This window comes from Ruditapes philippinarum, unplaced genomic scaffold, assembly GCF_026571515.1.
Source record: "Ruditapes philippinarum isolate M1 unplaced genomic scaffold, ASM2657151v2 ctg4442_1_1_1_1, whole genome shotgun sequence".
In the NCBI taxonomy this organism is placed as follows: domain Eukaryota; kingdom Metazoa; phylum Mollusca; class Bivalvia; order Venerida; family Veneridae; genus Ruditapes; species Ruditapes philippinarum.
The window spans coordinates 40,424-66,511 of record NW_026859357.1 but is presented as its reverse complement, the minus strand read 5'-3'; the positions used below and the strand labels follow the sequence as shown (position 1 = coordinate 66,511).

Sequence of the window (26,088 nt, the reverse complement as noted above, 5' to 3'; positions counted from 1 at the left end):
TTTGGGTTTACATGAATAAACAAAGTCTTCATATTTCACATATTGATTGGTCATAACTTGTAGATGACCCCTATTGATTTTCAGGCCACTAGGATAAAGGTTAAGCTCACATAGACCTTAAATGTCAGAATGGTTTCCACTTATTATCTTGGTAAATATTGATATCAAAGTCTTCATATTTCACACATTGATTGGTCATAACTAGTAGATGACCCCTATTGATTTTGGGGTCAAAGGTCAAGTTCATAGGGGCCATAAATGTTAGAATACTTTCCGCTCATTATCTTCGTTACTTTTCATCACAAAGTCTTCATATTTCACATATTGATTGGTCATAACTAGTAGATAACCCATATTGATTTTGGGGTCACATGGTCAAAGGTCAAGGTCACAGGGTCCTTAAATGGTAGTATGATTTGAGCTCATTATCTTGAAAGCTGATTATCACAAAGTCTTCATAATTCACATAGTTATTGGTCATAACTAGTAGATGACCCCTATTGCTTTGGGTCACTAGTTCTTGAAGGTCAAGTTCACAGGGATCTTGAATGTCAGAATGGTTTTCGCTTATTATTTTAAAAACTTTTCATCACAAAGTCTTGATATTTTACATACTGATTCGTAATAACTAGTAAGTGACCCCTATTGATTTTGGTGTCACAAGGTCAAAGGTCATGGTCACAGGGTCCTTGAATGGTAGTATGGTTTATGCTGATTATCTTGTTAGCTTTTCAACACAAAGTCTTCATATTTCTTATATTGATTGGTTGTAACTATTAGATGACCCCTATTGATTTTTGGTCACTAGTTCAAAGGTCATGGTCACAGGGGCCTTAAATGTCAGTATGGTTTCCGCTCATTATCTTGAAAACTATCACAAAGTCTTCGTAATTTTTCTTCTTTCCATAACTGAACACTTCAATGTACCCATTTATGGCAAGTAAAGTTTCTATAACATTGGTTGTTTTTGTTTTGAACCAACTAACGGTAGTTAGATTTTATTTTTAATCCTCAGTAGCTTAAAATATGTACTGTGGTAAATCAGTTGTTAACAGGGTTTCGGGTTAGGCCTAAAAAAAAAAATTGTTTTGTTAGGGTAACATGCTCTCAAGGAATAGGTAGGGTAGGTCGGAATTTTTTTTTTTTTTTTTTTTTTTTTTTTCACCAGTATATTGAAATTTAGATATGGAAATTTCTGACATCCCTCCCGGGTGGCAGAATACATCCCTTCTATGTTTTCAAAGGACATTTCAGGTGTAACAATCTTAAACTCTCAGCGTTCTTCTGGTGAAGATCACACGCCGTTTTACAAATATTGACCATGTGATCCGCCATTTTGTAACTAAGGGAATTTTAGGGAGAAGTGACTTCCTCATGAAAAATCGGCAGAAGGGAAACCTCCCAATGTGTATGCATTAACATGCATGGCTATACATCCTTTAACTAGAATAGAAACACAATCTATTTATCAGCTATTTATAAGCTTTCTCATATATTTTTGATAAAAATGTGTAAGAAAACTATGATGAATAAATTAACTTTACATTTTTACTTTCCAGATAAAGTTACATTGGATAATGATTAATAAAATCTGTCTATCCTGTTCTGTTTACAGAAATTTCTTTTGTGATCTTTCATGTTGTAATGTCACATTTATGTGCATATAATTATGCTTATAAAACAATTTTCAAATATCGAAGAATATGTAAAATATGTACTGCAAACATTTGTGCACATTATATTTGATCACTAAAATTATATACATTCATTTCTTATTGAAAAATTCGACTGAGAAATTATAGAAAATAAATTTCTAATTACCTCCCTTTATTTTCATGAAATGTTAAACTCGGTAATATCTTTATAAATAATGCTTTTTGAAATTTACAATATTAATAAATCTTAATCTGAGCGTCATATTTATGACATTAAAACAAATATATATATTGAAACAATAAGAACACTTCTTTCCTGACAAATTTTGTTGTTATATACATGAGCACATGATATACGACCGATATGTCGCATGCCGATCAAGATTCGTAGTTTTAGGATGTCGTGCCCACGTGCGTACAAGCTGTGTCAAATTTGGCATTTCTACAAAGATAACAATGCAAAACACTCTCACTGTCTACAACATACCAATCATAAGATTTTTGCGAATTGGCTTTCTTAAATTTTCGCGTGTATTAGGTGTATCAGAATCAGTAACTTTTTTTTACTGCTAGGTTTGGGCATTTCACCCTAAGCCATGACGTGAGCGACATAACAATTTTTAATCGATGTTAACGGACTGAAATCATCCAAATGAAATTAATTATTTTTAATTGACTAACAGTTTTGTGATAGCCGTGAAAACATTGCACATCGCCTTTACTTCGGTTAAACACCGCGTGTATATCAATTAGGGAAGATTTGCGAGTGTTTAGATGATCGGAAAAAATTAATCTATAATTATCGCCAAATCGCGTATTAAACTCGCAAAATATACCCGTTTCGGGTCGATGCTCTCATTATTTACTGTTTAGAGTAGGCGGTCTATCGCTTTGCATATAGGTAGAAGGGTAGTATATAGCGATGCTCTGATTAGATAATGATAATTAGCAGTCGTCATATGGGCGGATACAATCTCTGCTCTTTACATCGGCAAGTATTTACTCTTTGGGAATTAAGATTTTATCGGCGATGTTGACTTCTCTTTGATCAATTGGGAGAGCGAAATGGAAATATACACAGCGAAATTTTCGCCTGAATTGCCCTTCACACTGCTCATTGAGTACCTCAATAATACGGTATTTTCATGGATTTTTTTTTTTTTTTTTTTTTTTTTTTTTTTTTGGACACGAAAAAAACGGTAGGGTCGGCGCATATTATTAGGTAGGGTCGGGTGACCCGAACAAAACAATTTTTTTTTTAGGCCTTATTATGTAGGGTTTTGTGATTTTTTTTCTGCCACTTTGTGATTTTGAATTGTGAAGGGGCCTTATATTGGCCCCTGTTGTGGAAGGAAAAAAAGTTCTGCCAGTGTTAAATCAAAACACAAAATAATTTTAATATTTCTGTCAGTGTTGCATACAATTTTTATCAGGCATTGAGGACAATTGTAAAAACATAAGCTTTTTCAATGATACTTCATGGTTACTAACAACATCAGTGACTTCAGGTCTTTGAAGTTTCAAACGGAAAAAAGGTTTTGACTAGCATAAAACTTTCCATCATGATATATACAGGGACTGCGTTCAGGGCGAAGACAGGCGAAAACTTCGCCTTAAATATTTACACTTCGCCCTTTATGATCGGAAAAGCGAAATTCTAGTCCCCCTAAAATCTCTATGAAAGGTCTGTGTGACATGTATATTTCACCACTCTGTCTGGATAATACTGCCTGGAGGCAGATTTAATTGTGTAATCTGACGTAAGTAGCACATGCATTGAAGCGTGGCCATAGCGACAATTGGAATTCACACTTGGAAATCCACATCGCCAAAAATAGCGCATTGATAGTACTTAAAATTTTCGGTAAATTTAAGCTGTGAAAGACCCTGATATAAATGCAGCAGATGAAAAAAAGCTAGCTAATTGATAATTAAGTTACCTCAAACATATTTATTTGTGTCTTATTGACAATATCCACTGATTTACAATATTCCCTTAACATTCTGTTTGATTTACAATTTCCCCTATATGTCTTGTTTGATTTACAATATCCCCTATACGTTTTGTTTGATTTGCTATTTCCCCTATATGATTTGTTTGATTTACAATATCCCATATACGTTTGCCTGTCCATTCTTGTTATCAACATTACATTTATGATAGCAATTAATTACAACTGTTTATTATGGCTATAACAATAATATTCATCATTAAAACTGAATTTGGATAATTATTATGAATTGAAGAACTTTTCTTCTTAATTAATTGCATTTAAAAGTTAGAGTCAGAAACTGTTGAACCTAAAAAAACTTGTATATTTTATATGCATGTACATAATAAAGGTGTACATGTATATTGTGTGAAATAAAATTAGAAAAAAATCCAATGATATAACTCGATTTGATGATCACTTCTCCCTAAATTTCAAAACTTCACCCTATTTTTCCTGAAGGGAGAAGTCACTTCTCCCTAACTTTTCAGTCCAAGGTAGTCCCTGTATATATAGTCTGATACACTCTTTAATTTTTAGCTCGACTATTCGCAGAATAATCCAGCTAATGCAGTCACCCATTTGTCGGCGTCGGCGTCCCTCTGGTTAAGTTTTTGCATGTAAGCTGGTATCTCCATAACTAATGAAGGGAATGGATTGAATCTTCACACACTTGTTCTCTGTGAATATCTAAGATAATTGGCACAAGTCCCATCAGTCTGATTTGCTTTTTTACATAATAATGCCTCTTTTTCGACTTAGAAATTCTTGGTTAAGTTTTGCGTGTAAGCTGGTATCTCCATAACTACTGAAGGGAATGGATTGAAACTTCACACACTTGTTGTCTGTGATTATCTAAGATGATTGGCAAAAGTCTCATAACTCTGATTTGCTTTTTAGCTCACCTGTCACAAACTGACAGGGTGAGCTTTTGTGATCGCTTTTCTTCCGGCGTCCGTCCGTCCGTAAAGTTTTACTTTAAATGACATCTCCTCATAAACCACTAAGCCAATTTCATCCAAACTTCACAGGAATGTTCCTTAGGTGGTCACCTTTAAAAATTGTTCAAAGAATTTAATTCCATGCAGAACTCAGTGGTTGCCATGGCAACAGAAAGAAAAAACTTTAAATATCTTCTTTTAAATAACCATTAGAGCTAGAGCTTAGATATTTGGCATGAAACATCTACTAGTGAGTATCTACCAAGTTTGTTCAAATAAAAGCCCTGGGGTCAAAATTGGCCCCGCCCCTGGGGGTCATTGATTTTCCCTATATGCATATAGTAAAAACTTAAAAATTCTTCTTTTAAAGAACCGTAAGAGCTAGAGCTTAGATATTTGGCATGAAACATCTTCTAGTGAATGTCATCCAAGTTTGTTCAAATAAAAGCCCTGGGGTCAAAATTGGCCCCGCCCCAGGGGGGCATTGATTTTCCGTATATGCATATAGTAAAAACTTAAAAAATCTTCTTTTAAAGAACCCAAAGAGCTAGAGCTAAGATATTAAGCATAAAACATCTTCTAGTGAGTGTTTACCAAGTTTGTTCAAATTAAAGCCCTGGCGTCAAAATTGGCCCCGCTCCGGGGGTCATTGATTTTCCCTATATGCATATAGTAAAAATTAAAAAATCTTCTTTTAAAGAACCATAAGAGCTAGAGCTAAGATATTTGGCATGAAACATCTTCTAGTGAATGTCTACCAAGTTTGTTCAAATAAAAGACCTGGGGTCAAAATTGACCCCGCCCCAGGGGGTCATAGATTTTCCCTATATGCATATAGTAAAAACTTAAAAAATCTTCTTTTAAAGAACCCAAAGAGCTAGAGCTAAGATATTTAGCATGAAACATCTTCTAATGAGTTTCTACCAAGTTTGTTTAAATAAAAGCCCTGGGGTCAAAATTGGCCCCGCCCCAGGGGGTCATTGATTTTTCCTATATGCATATAGTAAAAACTTAAAAAATCTTCTTTTAAAGAACCCAAAGAGCTAGAGCTAAGATATTAAGCATGAAACATCTTCTAGTGAGTGTCTACCAAGTTTGTTCAAATTAAAGCCCTGGGGTCAAAATTGGCCCCGCTCCGGGGGTCATTGATTTTCCCTATATGCATATAGTAAAAACTTAAAAAATCTTCTTTTAAAGAACCATAAGAGCTAGAGCTTAGATATTTGGCATGAAACATCTTCTAGTGAATGTCTACCAAGTTTGTTCAAATAAAAGCCCTGGGGTCAAAATTGACCCCGCCCCAGGGGGTCATAGATTTTCCCTATATGCATATAGTAAAAACTTAAAAATCTTCTTTTAAAGAACCCAAAGAGCTAGAGCTAAAATATTTAGCATGAAACATCTTCTAATGAGTGTCTACCAAGTTTGTTTAAATAAAAGCCCTGGGGTCAAAATTGGCCCCGCCCCAGAGGGTCATTGATTTTCCCTATATGCATATAGTAAAAACTTAAAAAATCTTCTTTTAAAGAACTCAAAAAGCTAGAGCTAAGATATTTAGCATGAAACATGTTCTAATGGGTGTCTACCAAGTATGTTCAAATAAAAGCCCTGGGGTCAAAACTGGCCCCGCCCGGGGGGGGGGGGGTCATTGATTTTCCTTATATGTGTATAGCAAAAACTTAAAAATCTTCTTTGGAAAAACCCAAATAGCTAGAGTTTAGATATTATGCATGAAACATCTTTAAGTAAATATCTACAAAGTTTGTTAAAATAAACGCCCGGCGGTCAAAACTGGCCCTGCCCCAGGGGTGTCATTGTTTTAACTATATGTGTATAGTAAAAACTTTAAAAATCTTCTTTTAAAAAAGCCAATGAGCTAGAGCTTAGATGTTTAGCATGAAACATCTTCTTATGGGTGTCTACCAAGTCTGTTCAAATAAACAAATAAAAGCCCTTGGATAAATTGGCCTGGGGGTGGGGGGGCTCCTATATACAGGTGAGCGACCTCAGGGCCATCATGTCCCTCTTGTTTACATAATTATGCCCCTTTTTCGACTTAGAAATTCTTGGTTAAGTTTTTGCTTGTAAGCTGGCATCTCCATAACTACTGAAGGGTTTGTACCTTTTTGGACAATTTTATGTATTCATATAGGTAAGGATTACTTAATGAAACACCCTTGTGACAACTTTTTGAGTAGTCGAGCTTTGCTGTCCTCCGACAGTTCTTGTTTTAAAGTTGATTAAATCATGAGAATACATGTATATAATAAGTTAAACTCTTTATTTCTTAATTTGACATATATTTCAGCAATAAGATAATTATGTCTTATTTTTTTCAGAACTTTTGGTGATGGAGAATGTATATCAGACACTTATTTTTCTTTGAACGCAAGTTGATAAATTCTAATTCATCATGTCTGAAATGTCTGAAGAGAGAATGTATTATATTAGAGCTATTCTTATGTACACAGACCTGACAAGAGAGGTGTTATTTAAAGTGTTCAAATTCTTGATAAAAAGTGAAGACATCCGACACTTTCTCTCATCTCTAGAGCAACAAAATAAATTGTTGAAACTATCGAAAAAACATGTCATAACCCAGTCTGACTATAATCTTGTTTCTGGTCAAGTTTTAAATCTAGAGAGGTTCAATATATCTCTTTTGCTGAAACTTGTACTTAATTTGTGTAAAGACAATATACCAAAACCACAGCATGGTTGGGAATCTAACCTGGACCTGAAAGACGAAAGTCTTGGTGCTGATCTTCTTCGATTGAGAGATGTCAGAAATAAGATTATAGGTCATCGAGCGGATGCCAAATTGTCAAAGGCAGAGTATGAAAAGACATGGGCAAATATCAAAGCTATCTTGTTGAGAGTGGTTGAACTTGTTGACTTGCAATCTAGTGAAAACTTTGAACGAAGAATAGATGGATACAAACAGCTTAATGTAGATACAGAGAATGCTGAAGTTAAGAGGGTACTAGATGAGTTGCTCAACTACAAAACAGAGCACCTTCAAGAAAAGGTCAATTCTCTCTTTCAAATTACGTTTTATTTCAGTAGTTTCATATATTTATTTCAAATCTTTCAGTATAAAACATATTAATGTATAATAGTCAAATTTTATAAATTTTTAATATACATGTATATCGATATTGATCAATATTGTTAGATAAAATTACACATGGAATATATAAACGTAGTCCGGCAAAACACCAGTAATAATACAGAAAATATGTTTCACTGCAGTGAAAAATAAATTTTTAAACTGGAATAACAGATAATGAAAATGCACATTTCATTTCATTAATATTTCTCAATATTTCAGTTGTAAGTATGTAATAAATGAAATTATTTGCATTGAAATTCATTAAGTACTTTCTATTTAAGGTTGAAGAATTGATTAGAAGATCACAGGGTAAGTATTTATGATTGTTCTGTTATGTTCATAAAAATACTATTTTTATGCCCCCGCCATGTAATGGCTGGGGCATAATTATAGTGTTACCCTGTTCCGTCATTCGTCCTTCCGTCTTTCTGTCATTCTGTCATCATCATGATCAGTTTCCGTTCATTATCTTAGTAACGGTTGCACACATTCAACTCAAATTTTACATATGGATTTGCCAAGAGAAAATACAGGTCAAGTTCGAATTTGGTCATGGTTTGATGATTTTTGGCAGAGTTATGCCCCTTTCACTTTGAAAATATAAAATTTTTATGCCCCCGCCATGTAATGGCCGGGGCATATAGTGTTACCCTGTTCCGTCCTTCCGTCCTTCCGTCATTCCGTCCTTCCGTCATTCCGTCATTCCGTCATTCTGTCATTCCGTCATCATCAGTTTCCGTTCATTATCTTAGTAACGGTTGCACATATTCAACTCAAATTTGGCATATGGATATGTCATGAGAAAATACAGGTCAAGTTCGAATTTGGTCATGGTTCAATGATTTTTGGCAGAGTTATGCCCCTTTTACTTTGAAAATAATATGAAATTTTCAGTTTCCGTTCATTATCTCCCCAACGGTACAACACATTCAAATCAAATTTGACATATGGATATGTCATGAGAAAATACAGGTCAAGTTCGAATTTGGTCATGGTTCGATGATTTTTGGCAGAGTTATGCCCCTTTTACTTTGAAAATAATATGAAATTTTCAGTTTCCGTTCATTATCTCCCCAACGGTACAACACATTCAAATCAAATTTGGCATATGGATATGTCATGAGAAAATACAGGTCAAGTTCGAATTTGGTCATGGTTCAATGATTTTTGGCAGAGTTATGCCCCTTTTACTTTGAAAATAATATGAAATTTTCAGTTTCCGTTCATTATCTCCCCAACGGTACAACACATTCAACTCAAATTTGGCATATGGATATGTCATGAGAAAATACAGGTCAAGTTCGAATTTGGTCATGGTTCGATGATTTTTGGCAGAGTTATGCCCCTTTTACTTTGAAAATAATATGAAATTTTCAGTTTCCGTTCATTATCTCCCCAACGGTACAACACATTCAAATCAAATTTGACATATGGATATGTCATGAGAAAATACAGGTCAAGTTTGAATTTGGTCATGGTTCGATGATTTTTGGCAGAGTTATGCTCCTTTTACTTTGAAAATAATATGAAATTTTCAGTTTCTGTTTATTATCTCCCCAACAGTACAACACATTCAACTCAAATTTCACATATGGATATGTTTTTGGAATGCCCAGGCCAAGTTCGAATTTGGTCATGGTTCAATGATTTTTGGCAGAGTAATGCCCCTTCCACTTTGAAAATAATATGAAATTTACAGTTTCTGTTCATTATCTACCCAACAGTGTTACATATTCAACTCAAATTTGACATATGGATATGTCAAAGGAATGGGCAGGTCAAGTTGGAATTTGGTCATGGTTCGATGATTTTTGGCAGAGTTATGTCCCTTTCACTTTGAAAATAATATAGATACATCTTAGGAATAAGCAGTTTAAGTTTGAATTTGGTCATGGTTCAATGATTTTGGACAAACTTATCTTTCTTGAATATTGGAAAAAATTTGAACTTTCAGTTTCAGCACTCATACTTTCGTGGAAATGTATGTAGCCATTATTTTGGCTACAAATATGAAATATGCTATTTTCAAAAGGTTAAGACTGAATAATTTCAGTGCCTTGAACATTGTATGAAAATGGTTTGTGTAAACGTTGAAAAGTTTTAAGGGCTTTGAACTTAAAATGAAAACAATAATTTGTGCAAACAAATTTGGAACTAAATATTATAACATCTGAAATTTTGGCTGCCTGCGGGGGCATCCGTGGCATGATGACACATTTCTAGTCAGTTTCTGTTTATTATCTCCCCAACGGTACAACACATTCAACTCAAATTTGACATATGGTTATGTTTTTGGAATGCCCAGGCAAAGTTCGAATTTGGTCATGGTTCAATGATTTTTGGCAGAGTTATGCCCCTTTTACTTTGAAAATAATATGAAATTTTCAGTTTCCGTTCATTATCTCCCCAACGGTACAACACATTCAACTCAAACTTGACATATGGATATGTCATGAGAAAATACAGGTCAAGTTGGAATTTGGTCATGGTTCATTGATTTTTGGCAGAGTAATGCCCCTTTCACTTTGAAAATAATATGAAATTTACAGTTTCTGTTCATTATCTACCCAACAGTGTAACATATTCAACTTAAATTTGGCATATGGATATGTCAAAGGAATGGGCAGGTCAAGTTGGAATTTGGTCATGGTTTGATGATTTTTGTGGCAGAGTTATGTCCCTTTCACTTTGAAAATAATAAAGATACATCTTAGGAATAAGCAGTTTAAGTTTGAATTTGGTTGTGGTTCAATGATTTTAGACAAACTTATCTTTCCTGAATGTTGGAAAAATTTTGAACACTCATACTTTTAGCCATTATTTTGGCATTATTTTTAAAAGGTTAAGACTGAATAATTTCAGTGCCTTGAACATTGTATGAAAATGGTTTGTGTTAACATTGAAAAGTTTTAAGGGCTTTGAACTTAAAATGAAAAAAATAATTAATGCACCATCTGAAATTTTGGCTGCATGCGGGGGCATCCGTGGCATGATGACACATTTCTAGTTTTTGCAGAGTTGTGTCCCTTTCACTTTGAAAATAATATAGATACATCTTAGGAATAAGCAGTTTAAGTTTGAATTTGGTCGTGGTTCAATGATTTTGGACAAACTTATCTTTCCTGAATGTTGGAAAAATTTTGAACTTTCAGTTTCAGCACTCATACTTTTGTGGAAATGTATGTAGCCATTGCAATATGCTATTTTCAAAAGGTTAAGACTGAATAATTTCAGTGCCTTGAACATTGTATGAAAATGGTTTGTGTTAACATTGAAAAGTTTTAAGGGCTTTGAACTTAAAATGAAAAAAATAATTCGTGCAAACAAATTTGGAACTAAATATATTAACATCTGAAATTTTGGCTGCATGCGGGGGCATCCGTGGCATGATGACACATTTCTAGTCTTGGTGTTGAATTAAATATAATATTGCCATCTACCATTTCTTTATATATGTACTAATAACTTTAATACATGTACTAATAACTTTAAATGCCTTTTGTTTTCTTGAAATGTTAAGGGCTAATCAAATCTGTTTCTCATTTTATTGTAGAATTTCAGGAATATTTCAAAACAACACCTGAGAGATTTGTACGTTATATAAAACTTCTGTTTGATGGAGGGCGCATTGTGTTATGTGGCATACTGAAGACAAAGCTGGGTGACCAAGACCTATCAGATTTTCTTGAAAGTAAGAAGGAAATGCTGATCAGAAATATTGATGAGAAATTTATCAGATGCCTATACCCACAAGAGTCTTGTTCAGATTATAAAAACTGGGATGTTTTTCTTCTGGCATCTGTTTTGTTGCTAACATGTGATGATGACCTTAGTCAAAGCGACATCATGTATGTTAAGCGCATAAAGAGTGCTAGGGTAAACTATGCTGCCCTTGCGTTGCAGTGTCTAGATACAGATGATTTTCTTACCATATGGACTGATCTTATCACTTGTCTTAATCATCTTTCAAACAACATTGCCAAAGACGACAAAAAACAAGTTGAACATCTTATTGAGCGTTATAAGAAAAAATATGAAGGAGGATGTGATGATGAGGAGTATTTGAAACAGCTAAGGGAATCTGGTGATGAAGTGAAAACTTTGAACGATGTCTACAATGGTAAATAAGTTTTTTTCTAAAAATGCATAAATTGCTAGGTGATCATAGTTATTTCAATAAGTGCATCAAAAATAATAGTAAACATGTGTATTATGCCCCCACTTCGAAGAAGGGGGGGGGGGTATATTGCTTTGCATTTGTCGGTCCGTCGGTCCGTAGACCAAATGGTTTCCGAGTGATAACTAAAGAACCCTTAGGCCTAGGAACTTCAAACTTGGTATGGTGATTGGTCATGACCAGCAGATGACCCCTATTGATTTTAGGGTCAAGGGGTTAAAGGTCAAGGTCACATTGACCTTGTAAGTAAAAACGGTTTCCGATCAATAACTGAAGAAAGCTTAGTCCTAGGAACTTCAATCTTGGTATGGTGATTGGTCATGGCCAGCAGATGACCCCTCTTGATTTTGGGGTCAAAGAGTGTCTATTCTAGGACGCGCGATTGCGCGATTCACGCTAGTATTTAACAGATCGCGCACAATTCAAAATCATGTGCGTGAAAATCGCGCATCTATAAAAAAGGTTAATAAAACCGTAAAACTTCCATCCCGCATTATATTTGGTTGTTTTGTTTACATTTACACCGAAAACCGAAGGGAGGTAACTGTAAGCTAATTATAATAATTTAGTACCGTATGGTACTGGTTACGTGAGTTGACGGAAATTAACGGAATGTTCCGTATCGACCGGAACTAGTGTGCTAGGTCTGACAGTTGGGCGCCATTTTAGTGTAGTAAATAATCAAGAAAAATGAGGCAATTCCTAGCTTGGCTATGATCTAGACGTGAAAGATAGTTCGATTATTTGTATTGCCAATCCCTTTATAATCAATCGCGGCAGTTCTGTAATAATTTGTTTTCGTTTAAAAATTCAGGGGGACAACTTCTGCTGCCTTAAATAAATATTATCGTTTTGATTATTTCATCGGTTGAACGCCTCAGTGTAAACTTAATGCAGACGATTTAACATTGGCAGTTTATATTGGCACCCTTTGATTTTGAAAATCGCCCCCTTTTTTGAAATAGAGGGGGGAAAATCACCCCTTTTTTTCAATTCCTAGAATAGACTCTGGGTCACATTGACCTCTTAGATAAAAAAGGTTTCCGATCAATAACTAAAGAAAGCTTAGTCCTAGGAACTTCAAACTTGGTATGGTGATTGGTCATGGCCAGCAGATGACCCCTCTTGATTTTGGGGTCTAGGAGTCAAAGGTCAAGGTCACATTGACCTCTTAGATAAAAAAGGTTTCCGATCAATAACTAAAGAACCCTTAGGCCTAGGAACTTCAAACTTGGTATAGTGATTGGTCATGACCAGCAGATGACCCCTATTGATTTTGGGGTCAAGGGGTCAATGGTCAAGGTCACATTAACCTTATAGGTAAAAACGGTTTCTGATCAATAACTAAAGAACCCTTAGGCCTAGGAACTTCAAACTTGGTATGATGATTGGTCATGAACGGCAGATGACCCCTATTGATTTTGTCGTCAAGGGGTCAAAGGTCAAGGTCACATTAACCTCTTAGGTAAAAACGGTTTCCGATCAATATATAAAAAACGCTTAGGCCTAGGAACTTCAAACTTGGTATGATGATTGGTCATGACCAGCAGATGACCCCTATTGATTTTGGGGTCAAGGGGTCAAAGGTCAAGATCACATTGACCTTGTAGGTAAGAAGGGTTTCCGATCAATATTTAAAGAACGCTTAGGCCTAGGAACTTTAAACTTGGTATGATGATTGGTCATGACCAGCAGATGACCCCTATTGATTTTGGGGTCAAGGTGTCAAAGGTCAGGGTCACATTGACCTTGTAGGTAAAAACCTTTTTGTGATCAATAACTAAAGAACCCTAAGGCCTAGGAACTTCAAACTTGGTATGGTAATTGGTCATGACCAGCAGATGACCCCTATTGAATTTTTGGTCAAGGGGTCAAAGGTTAAGGTGACATTGACCTTGAAGGTAAAAACGGTTTCCGATCAATAACTAAAGAACGCTTAGGCCTAGAAACTTAAAACTTGGTATGATGATTGGTCATGACCAGCAGATGACCCCTATTGATTTTGGGGTTAAAGGTCAAGGTCACATTTACCTTGTAAGTAAAAACGGTTTCCGATCAATAACTAAAGAACGCTTAGGCCTAGGAACTTCAAACTTGGTATGGTGATTGGTCATGACCAGCAGATGACCCCTATTGATTTTGGGGTCAAGGGGTCAAAGGTCAAGGTCACATTGACCTTGTAGGTAAAAACAGTTTCCGATCAATAACTAAAGAACGCTTAGGCCTAGGAACTTCAAACTTGGTATGATGATTGGTCATGACCAGCAGATGACCCCTATTGATTTTGGGGTCAAGGGGTCAAAGGTCAAGGTCACATTGACCTTGTAGGTAAAAACAGTTTCCGATCAATAACTAAAGAACGCTTAGGCCTAGAAACTTCAAACTTGGTATGATGATTGGTCATGACCAGCAGATGACCCCTATTGATTTTTGGGTCAAGGGGTCAAAGGTCAGGGTCACATTGACCTTGTAGGTATAAACGGTTTCCGATCAATAACTAAAGAACCCTTGGTATGGTAATTGGTCATGACCAGTAGATGACCCCTATTGATTTTTGGGTCAAGGGGTCAAAGGTCAAGGTGACATTGACCTTGAAGGTAAAAACGGTTTCCGGTCAGTAACTAAAGAATGCTTAGGCCTAGGAACTTCAAACTTGGTATGTTGATTGGTCATGACCAGTAGATGACCCCTATTGATTTTGGGGTCTAGGGGTCAATGTCATATTGACCTTGTACTTAATGATCGTTTCTGACCAATAACTCAACAACTCAAGTTGCCTTGGTATGAAATTTTTATATTAAATTAAAAATTCTTTTGGTATACACATTTGAAGGTCTTATGTAATATAACAACTTGGCTGTCATTAATGAGGCCTACATGATTCATAAAATTTATGCATATATTATTTGGTAAGGTTTGTAATAACTGAAATTGCTGCACACAACCTATGGGGTCACAATAATTATTACCTTGTGACTAGTCATGACCAGTAGATACTAGATAACCCTTATTAATTGTTTGTTCACTGGGTCAGAAGTCATGCATAATAACCTGATCACATGACTAATTGGCTGCAGATAGGGGGCATACATGTTTTACAAACATATCTTGTTTGTTTTGTTTCTGAATCATTTATCTTATTAATGTGAACAACACATGAACCACGGTGCATATCCATATCTGTATCCTCTTTATGAAATTTACTGAAACAGTACCCTCTTTGCACATGCACAGGTCATTCTTTGCTAAAAACAAACCAGCGATGGATAACAATCCAGTAAAATTTCATTGTAATAAGGACATATATGACATGTGGAAAAGATGTATACCACGGAACACTAGAGTGTTTTCTTTATGTGCTGATTTGTCATATCATACTGCAACTTCACAATAAGCTACATAAAATCAACATGTCTTGCCTCGCCCATCATCTCGACATATTTTTTCGGTCTGAAATGAACCAGTGACTTGATTATGTATGCATAATATATTTTATATGTTCATTTATATATCATCTTCGGACAAGTGCCAGTCTATTGTCAAAAATAATTGTAAAATTAATAAAAACACCCTACTTTTAGTTTTGCAGCGGCACTGGTTACCTCTTTGGTTTAAATGTATATATCACAGGTACCCTCTCATTTTTTAACACACAGACCCCTCAAAGTTGATATACACTTTTATTTGCGTGATTCGTTAAGTATGTGATATTTCTTATTTTTATGTATGTATATATACTTAAGTGTAATGATACGGAGTTCTGTTATTAACTCACCAGAACCGAAGGTTCAGGGTGTGCTATTGGTATCAAAGGGGGATGCTCCGGCGTTTGTCATCATTCGTCAACAATCGTCTTCACTGAAACTGCTGGGCAAATTTACTTCAAATTTAATCTGTAGCATCCTTGTGACAGTCACACTTGAATTTGCCCATGTCATTTCAATTGGCCCCTTTTAGGGGTCAACAGAGCTGAAAATAGAAAAACCTTTAAACATCTTCTACTACAGAAATGATGGATGATCACCAAATTTAGTCTGTAGCATTCTTGGGTAGTCTTTTATCAAGTTTACTCATATTAATTTTATTAGCCCCTTACAAGGGTCTCTAGGGCTAAAAATAGAGAAACCTTTAAATATCCTCTACAGAACTAATTGATGGATGATCACCAAACTTTGTCTGTAGCATTCTTGGGTAGTCTTTTATCAAGTTTGCTCATTAATTTGATTGGCCCCTTTTTGGGGCCACTATAGCTAAAAATAGAAATACCTTTAAACATCTATTTCTACAGAAATAATTGATGTATGATCACCAAACTTTGTCTGTAGCATTCTTGGGTAGTCATCAAGTTTCCTCATATTAATTTGATTGGCCCCTTTTAAGGGCCGCTAAAGCTAAAAATAGAAAAAACCTTTAAACATTTTTTTACTACAGAAATAATTGATGGATAATCATCAAACTTTGTCTGTAGCATTCTTAGGGACTCTTTTATCAACTTTTCTCATATTAATTTGATTTGCCCCTAAATATAGAAAAACCTTTGAACATCATTTCCTACTGAAATAATTGATAGATGATCACGGAACGTGCAAAATTCTTGGGTAGTCTTTTATCAAGTTTGCTCATATTAATTTGATTGGCCCCGTTTAAGCAAAAGCTTAAATGCCATAGGTCATAGCATTTCTTCAGATTATTGTTTAAATATATTCTATGCTCAAATTTAAAATAAAATATTGACAATGGATAATTTCCAACACTGAAAAGCAGTTGTTTCTGGTGAGCGACTCAGGGCCATCATGACCCTCTTGTTCACAAATGTGAATAAATAAAATAGAAGAACACAAATGTAAGTTTATGATGCTTAATCTTAGAACTGGTCAGTGGCAGGAATCGCCTGTCTTAAATAAGAACTGCCCATTCAAGCATTCATGTAAAGGTCAAGGTACTAAATCAATGTGGCCATACCACGTGACTTTTCGGGTACGGAACACGCCGATTTTTCACCCGATTCAGGTATGTTTTTATGCCACCGCAGCATCTGTGATGCGGTGGCATATAGCGATTCACCTGTGTGTGTGTGCGTGTGTTTGTGTGTGTGTTTGTGTGTGTGTTATATAGATTATATAGTGAACTTAAAAAATCTTCTTGTGAAAAACCACTAGTCCAATTTCAACCAAACTTGGCAGGATTGTTCCTTGGGTGAAGGGCTTCCAAAGTTGTTCAAAGAATTTCATTCCTTGCAGAAATCTGGTTGCCATGGCAACCAAAAGGAATTATAAGAATAAATTTAAAAAATCTTCTTGTAAAGACCCAAAAGGCCTAGAGCTTAGATATTTTGCATAAGGCATTGTCTGGTAGACCTCTAACAAGATTGTTCAAATTATAGCCCTGGGGTCAAAATTGGCCCCGCCCCGGGGGTCATTGATTTTCACTATGTACATATAGTAAAAACTTAAAATACCTTCTTGTAAAAACCCAAAAGGCCTAGAGCTTAGATATTTTGCAAAAGGCATTGTCTGGTAGACCCTTACCAAGATTGTTCAAATTATAGCCCTTGGGTCAAAATCGGCCCCGCCCCGGGGTCATTGATTTTCACTATATGTACATATAGTAAAAACTTAAAACACCTTCTTGTAAAGACCCAAAAGGCCTAGAGCTTATATATTTTGCATAAGGCATTGTCTGGTAGACCTCTACCCAGATTGTTCAAATTATAGTCCTGGGGTCAAAATCGGCCCCGCCCCGGGGGTCATTGGTTTTCCTTATATGTATATAGTAAAAACTTAACAAAGGCTAGAGTTAAGATATTTTGCATGAAACATTGTGTAGTGAACCTCTTGCAAGATTGTTCAAATTATAGCCCTGGGGTCAAAATTGGTTCCGCCCTGGGGGTCATTGATTTTCATTATGTACATATAGTGAAAAAATGAAAAATATTTTTGTCTGAAGGTACAAGGCATAGAGCTTTGATGTTTGATATATAATATCATTTATAGGTCCTCTACCAAAGTTGTTCAAAATTTTCCCCTGGTGTCAAAATTGGCCCTGCCCGGGGGCAGTGATTCTCATTATGTACACATAGTAAAAACAGAAAATAAAACAAATGTTTTCTGAATGGGAGAAAGCTATAGCTTAGATATTTGACTTGAAATGTTGTTTGGTGGACCTGTATCAAAATTGTTTTAAATTAAACCCTTGGGTCAAAATTATGCCTTGCCCAAGGGGACAGTGACCTACTTTCTTGTCCTTTGATGTACAGCAATGACATTTTGACCATGTGCACAGTTTTAGTTGTAAAATTGAACTTTGATATCAGGTGACCTAGATTTTGATGATGTGACCTACTTTCTTGTCCTTTGATGTACAGCTATGAAATTTGAACCATGCGGTGGCATAGCATTTTTCTCAAATGCAATCTTGTTTTATTCACAACTTATTTATTACTCAACCGATTTTGATGAGATAAGGCGCAGAGTACCCGTAATTATATCAGTTATCCACGGTATATCAAAATTCTGAAAACCCCTGAATGGTTTTTGAGAACATTCGAGTACAGTTTTCTTTTCATAGCCTGGGCCGAGGGGAACGGTACACACTCATTTGTCATAACAAGCAATTTCTAGCAAGTCATATGTTTTTTGACACTATTATAGAAAAATACATGTTAAATCTGATATATTTATTATGTCCAATGTATCGAGTGAATGCAGTGATGTTTTAGCATATTTTCATAAAGTTATGTTGAAATGATACGGAACACACTGTTATTTCAAAAGATACGGTACACACACAATTTCTGTCTTTGTAATAATTCTAAAATAAAATACAGTAAAGACTGTCTTAGCGACCCCCTGTATATAGCGACGTTTTGTCTTTAGTGACCATAGTTAGGTGCGCCCAACAGTATTTACTATATAAATGGTCTGTATGTAGCGACTCCCTGTCTAGTCCGTACAACGACCATAATTTAGTCACCTGTTACGGTATTTGAGCCGTGAACAGCGACTTTTGCCAGGGGAGCAAGGTTTGAACTAGGTGACGACTTTGGATCAGCGACTTTGCCTAAAACAAACTTCAAAGAGATTTTGAAGTCGCCCGATTTTAATAATTTTCCGTCATACTTATTTACGCCGCTAGGTCTGTTAATAATTTGTTTACCTTTCAATTACAACCAATTACCGTTAATCCGATAATCAAGAACGCGTGTCAACATCAACAAATTTCAATACACACCGCAAGGCAAGAGTTCACTATGTTTATCATTCTCATTACGAAGTCATGCGATTGACGAATCAGAACGCGCGTTGTATCTACGACAATTTGCATTGACCAATCGGCGACACACTAATACACTGTGGCTGTTTGTTGACAATTACACAAAATGGCGACAGGTTCAATCAATTTTCGCCCGATAAAATGATTAAAGACACCTGCATATACATAATTGCTGCGGTGTTTTGGCGAGTTAAGATAAATAATGCCAAACGTCTTAAAGGTGTGGTTTTGTTTGAAACCTCCATTGTTAATTTTTTTCGGAGCACTTATCTGTAGAAATTATGTGGAGATTTTTATCTAATGTTTTATTAATACATTGAACTCCGTAAAGTAAACAGGCTGATTATACAAAATTAAATGTCTCTACAGTAACATCTCTTTAGTAAAATTGAAATTTAACAATTTTTTACCAACTGATTTATCAATATGAATTACATTTTAATGAATATGTAACTTTTAAATACTAATGTTATTGTGTAGTTTATAATCTTAACCAATTATACATGGAATTTTAATACTCTCTTGTTAATGTCAAATGATTTTTGATATGTTTAATATCAATAAAAATATAATTAAACCCTTAGTGTGGTACTATCCTGCTTTTCAACAAAATATTGGTATGATATGTTCATATATCCGAATTATGTAGAGACTGTCTACAGTGACTCACTGTCTATAATGACCTTTTTTCTTTTCTCCCATCGAAGGTCACTGTAAACAGTCTTTACTGTATATTAAAATTTAATATCAATTATAATGTGAGTGGTTTTTTTTCATAGTTGTACATTTTATTAATTTAAACGAGAACCCAGGGACCTGTTTTGCAATGTATTATAATGCTTACTTCTAATGTTTATATGTATTTGTGCACTATATTTCAAGAGATCACGCTGAGTAACATTTACAACATGTAATTGTCCTATTTAAAATGACCTAGGGTATGTTAAACACTTCGATCTTTACAGAATCAGGTAGTTGCGCTCTATAGAAAGAAAATGTTGTTATATAATGCTGTGTTTATTGTTGTTTGTTGATGTTGTTTTTTCTTTGAGTTTAAGTGAAGTAAGATATGTCTTTTTGCTTCATCCTGAAAAAATAAAACAAGGTCATGACCTAAATCGCTGAAAAGTATCATAACTTGATAACAATTTATATAAATTTATATTTTGTTAATGATAAGCAAGTCATTTGGTACAATTTTGCAATATCATGGTCATGTTTAATTAAATCAAATCACAGAAGGCGATGAATTTGTTTGGGTCCCAGAATGTCAGAAAGGTGAAGGCTGTGAGATTGTAAACCAATTTGTTTTTGTATAGTGCCACCAATGTTGTTTCTAGTGTCATAACTGTAGTAAATTGGCTATAAGGCTAATTGCAACACTGATATGTAATTCATTGTTTATTTGGCTTAAACAATTAAAAACAAAAACAAAAAAAATCATGAGTTGCCTTAACTTGGGTTTGAACTCTGGACATCTCTCTTCCTAAACGAGCGTGTAACCCCTCGACCACGGGGAAGTTATTAGATAACAGCCTGAAGAAAACCATATCATTCTAAATTAGGGTTTGTAACCCTTATTAATTTCGTTTGACACTGATGTAAATAATCATGGAGCTTAATATGACATGTATATCTGTAAAGAATTACACAATATTTGAAATCTTTGACCAATCGAGAACTACTTTTTCTTCTCCCGAGAAGGCTTGAAAATTAATGCGCCCGTCATTTGACAATCTTAACACAGTGATCCCCCCCTTATTTTTTCAGCGTTAGAGTACATATAAAGGTAAGTAACCGCTTACAGGGGTTCGGACTACTTTCTTATTTTGCAAATAAGCATATCAGAGCCTGAAATTTCGCTACCATTATTTGTTTGGTCTGACGACCCAAACAAATAAAAATGTGGTCGCCATTGCTTAAATTTTTAATGTTTATGAAGCTTTAAAAATAACTTTTCATTCATGTAATTATAGGTCATTTTTGGTTTGGTTTCACGGCTCATAAAACTGACATTATCATGTGGCGACTTTCGAGTTTTACAAGTGACCCTTTGGTTATAAATAAAGGAATGAACGGGCACCTGAGTAAAACGACCGACATTCTTAACGGTAGTAAGAAAACTTTCTCACATAAAAAATCGAAACATCTAAGTCACTTGTGGTCTCGTTCCTACTTCATGTAGTATATAAAACAGAACGCAGCCTCCATAGCATTTGATTGACAAAATGGGTATTATTTAAATATTATAACAGGCCTTGTTCCCATATGGGTTCTTCAAATTATTAAATTATTAATTTTGAATGCACGTAAAAAAACTGCAAAATATATTTGTCCATATGTAGATAATTTGATAATTTAGATACATGCAGTTAGTTTGGGACCCTGGCAGATGATTCATATCATGTGACCGAAAAAAACTTCAAACTTTACGTGATTTAAAAAAATCCACTTACATCAAAACCAGCGTTTTTTCTCCAAATTCGATTATTTAAACAACATTTTGCAAGGAACATATATTTTCAACTTACTCCTAACTTCTTGCTTGTTTTTATATTCATACTACGTTTAGACAGTCATTTATATATTCGAACAAACAAGTTAAATGAAATAATAATCGCACATAACAGATGTCCATGAATTTCACAATTCGTTTTATAATCCAAAAGAATATACCTTATTGTTTTTAAATGAAAATCAAAACAAAACAAAATTTTGAATGTCTTCCGTATCCCTCCCTAAAATTTTAACATTTTATAGCCAAATATTAATTGCTCAACATATAAAATCGAACTTTGCGCAACATACTCTCAAAATGTTCTTTTAATTTTTGAATAATCCTGTTTACATCAAACTGTAGGCATAATGATACTTTGCAAAACAGGTCCCAGGGTTCTCGTTTAAATTAATAAAATGTACAACTATGAAAAAAATCACTCACATTATAATTTAAATTAATTTTTTTATATATTTTATTTTAGAATTGTTTCAAAGACAGAAATTGTGTGTGTACCGTATCTTTTGAAATAACAGTGTGTTCCGTATCATTTCAACATAACTTTATGAAAATATGCTAAAACATCACTGCATTCACTCGATGCATTGGACATAGTAAATATATCAGATTTAACATGTATTTTTCTATGAATTAGTGTCAAAAAACATATGACTTTCTAGAAATCGCCTGTTATGCCAAATGAGTGTGTACCGTTCCCCTCGGCCCAGGCTATGAAAGGAAAACTGTACTCGAATGTTCTCAAAAACCATTCAGGGGTTTTCAGAATTTTGATATACCGTGAATAACTGATATAATTACGGGTACTCTGCGCCTTATCTCATCAAAATCGGTTGAGTAATAAATAAGTTATGAATAAAAAACATACCTGAATCGGGTGAAAAATCGGCGTGTTCCGTACCCGAAAAGTCACGTGGTATGGCCACATTGTAAATGAATCAGATTAATCTGATATATCATTTATTTACAGAGAATGCGGCCGAGAATGCCAATTTTCGTACCATGTTTTATAACATTTAATTAACTGGTAAGTGTTCATGTTTAATGGCACAAAATGTAAAAGTTAATATAGAGACTAGTCTTGCAGCTTTTGGGTGATTGGAAGAAGATCTAATATGCCCCTCTTTCAATATTTTAGGAAAATCAGACATTTGCTAGCTACACAGCAGTGTAGCTAATACTAACATAAAAGAATTCGATCCACTCAGGATTTGAACAAATGTGAACTTCTATCAATCAAAATGCAGCAATACAAATTTATGGTACTAATAACAATATTGCACAACAGGTATTGCTGTTATCATATCATCGAATCGAACTCGTAAAATTATTCAAGCGTTTTTTCCGGTTATGGCATTGTAATACTGTGTTGTAACCAAGACAGCACAATACCATGATGACCCACATGAAGCACCGTAGTTATAGGAAATGATTTCTACTTTTCAGGTATACATGAGCATGTGATGTATATGTTATAGAACGGTGAATTTGGTCTCCTGTTTTACATGTAGTTTCATTGGCCTATTACCCAATCAATATTTTGCTTCAATCTGTTGTTTTTGTCAATCAGTACAGTTATCGTAATTTAGTGTTTTGTATAGAGTTAAAACATTACATTGTTACATGTTGCTCCTATTATGCAAATAACTTCACATTTAGCATTACTTTCCCAAACGTCATGCATTAGAAAAAAATAAGATTCGTATTATGCTGCTTTTTAAATTTCATCAATTTTACTTCCATTCATAATATATTTTAAAAAATGTATTTGCACTTGTTTATTTATTGATTTGTTTATTATACCCCCAAAAACGAAGTTTGGGGGGGTATATAGGAGTCACTCGGTGGTCGGTCGGTCGGTCGGGCGGTCGGTCGGTCCAGACGTCCGTTGCATTTTCCTTGTCCGGAGCATAACTTGAAAACTAATAGTTGGAATTCAATATAACTACATACAATGGTCAAGCACATTGAGAGGAAGTGCAGTGCACAAGAACCATAACTCTATCTTGACTAATTACAGAGTTATTGCCCTTTGTTACTTTTCCTTGTCCGGGGCATAACTTGAAAACTACTGGTTGGAATTCAAAACAACTTCATACAATTGTCAAACACAATAAGGGGAAGTGCAGTGCACAAGAACCATAACTCTATCTAAAGTAATTACAGAGTTATTGCCCTTTGTTGCTTTTCCATTGCTTTTTTTTTTTTGTCCGTTGCATTTTCCTTGTCCGGAGCATAACTTGAAAACTAATAGTTGGAATTCAATATAACTACATACAATGGTCAAGCACATTGAGAGGAAGTGCAGTGCACAAGAACCATAACTCTATCTTGACTAATTATAGAGTTATTGCCCTTTGTTACTTTTCCTTGTCCGTGGCATAACTTGAAAACTACTGGTTGGAATTCAAAACAACTTCATACAATTGTCAAACACAATAAGGGGAAGTGCAGTGCACAAGAACCATAACTCTATCCAAAGTAATTACAGAGTTATTGCCCTTTGTTGCTTTTTTCATTGCCTTCTTTTTTTGTCCGGGCCATAACTTGAAGACTAATGGTTGGAATTCAATATAACTACATACAATGGTCAAGCACATTGAGAGGAAGTGCAGTGCATAAGAACCATAACTCTATCTAAAGTAATTACAGAGTTATTGCCCTTTATTACTTTTCCATTGCTTTCTTTTGTCCGGACCATAACTTCAAGACTAATTGTTGGAATTCATTATAACTTCATACAATGGTCCAGCACATTGAGAGGAAGTGCAGTGCACAAGAACCATAACTCCATCTTGATTTATTACAGAGTTACTGCCCTTTGTTTCTTTTCCTTGTCCAGAGCATAACTTTAAAACTACTGGTTGGAATTCAAAACAACTTCATACAATGGTCAAGCACAATAAGGGGAAGTGCAGTGCACAAGAACCATAACTCCATCTTGACTAATTACAGAGTTATTGCCCTTTGTTTCTTTTCCATTGCTTTCTTTTGTCCGGACCATAACTTGAAGACTTATTGTTGGAATTCATTATAACTTCATACAATGGTCAAGCACATTGAGAGGAAGTGCTGTGCATATGAACCATAACTCCATCTTGACTTATTACAGAGTTACTGCCCTTTGTTACTTTTCCTTGTCCACAGCATGACTTGAAAACTACTGGTTGGAATTCAAAACAACTTCATACAATGGTCAAGCACAATAAGGGGAAGTGCAGTGCCACAAGAACCATAACTCCATCTTGACTAATTACAGAGTTATTGCCCTTTGTTACTTTTCCTTGTCCAGAGCATAACTTGAAAACTACTGTTTGGAATTCAGTACAACTTCATACAGTTGTCAAGGACATTAAAAAGGAAGTGCAGTGCACAAGAGCCATAACTCCATTTTGACAAAATACAGAGTTACTGCCCTTTGATACTTTTCCTTGTCCGGAGCATAACTTAAAACGTACTGGTTGGAATTCAAAACAACTTCATACAATGGTCAAGCACAATAAGAGGAAGTGCAGTGCACAAGAACTATAACTCTATCTTCAGTATTTATAGACTTATTGCCCTTTGTTCTTTTTCTTTGTCTTTCTGGACTTATACAGAGTAATTCAATTAAACTTCATCAATGGCCAACCACATTCAAAGGAAATGCAACATATATGAACAACAATTATCTTTAATTGCCCACAACCATAACTCTATGTTTCAATTCTTTTACAAGGTATTCTGTTACTAGTAACATCCTCATTTCCGAAGCAGACTTGTGGGGGTATTAATCACATTTAGTGATAGTTCTAGTTATTTATTGATTTGTTTATTTATTTATATATTTATCTTGTTTATTCATTGGCGAATAATTAAGGTCAAATTTCGACAACCTGTATTATAAAGTCTTATTCCATCTTTCGCGCCAAACTCCCCGCAATGGTTACTACCCCTGATCAGTACACAAACTCCTCACAGCAGTTACGTCACACTTTGCTTCTTTTACCACTGCCACCACTGAAACCCACATGGCGTTAGTTGTATCATGTGACAAAAACATGGCGGCCAGATTCAGAACTGGTAAACAAGACTTTTCCCATATCCCAACTGGCAGATTTACAATTACATCCTTACCAGATAAAATATGTTTAAAACACTCAATTTGTTAACACTTTAAAACACGTGCTGGATCAAAATCTTTTGGGCAATTGTTTAATAACTGTCTAACTACTATACATATGGTGTCACAGTGAAAATATCTTTTGTTATGTTTACAAAATAATTTTGATATGTATATTTTTTGTGACATGGTGAGCTTTTGTGATCGCTTTCATCCGGCTTCCGTTCGTCTGGCGTCTGTCCTAAAACTTTTACTTTAAACGTCATCTCATAAACCGCTTAGCCAATTTCATCAATTTCACAGGAATGTTCCTTTAGTAGTCA

The 26,088-nt window shown here is 35.0% G+C and overlaps 1 protein-coding gene and 1 long non-coding RNA gene across 2 annotated transcripts in view; both read left to right on the top strand.

Annotated features, from left to right (window-relative positions):
- Positions 1 to 6,929: 6,929 nt before the first annotated feature.
- The window catches only part of LOC132756226 (uncharacterized), a 35,815-nt gene continuing 16,656 nt past the window's right edge, over positions 6,930 to 26,088 (top strand). Inside the window, exons 1-3 of the mRNA XM_060747234.1 lie at positions 6,930 to 7,615; positions 7,981 to 8,008; positions 11,253 to 11,819. Of these exons, the coding sequence (XP_060603217.1) occupies positions 7,001 to 7,615; positions 7,981 to 8,008; positions 11,253 to 11,819 (1,210 nt within the window). The 5' untranslated portion in view covers positions 6,930 to 7,000. The remainder of the gene's footprint in view (positions 7,616 to 7,980; positions 8,009 to 11,252; positions 11,820 to 26,088) is intronic.
- LOC132756225 (uncharacterized) lies at positions 8,299 to 9,453 on the top strand. Its single transcript, XR_009629304.1, has 2 exons — positions 8,299 to 8,510; positions 8,672 to 9,453. It is a non-coding gene; the product is annotated as an uncharacterized LOC132756225 (long non-coding RNA).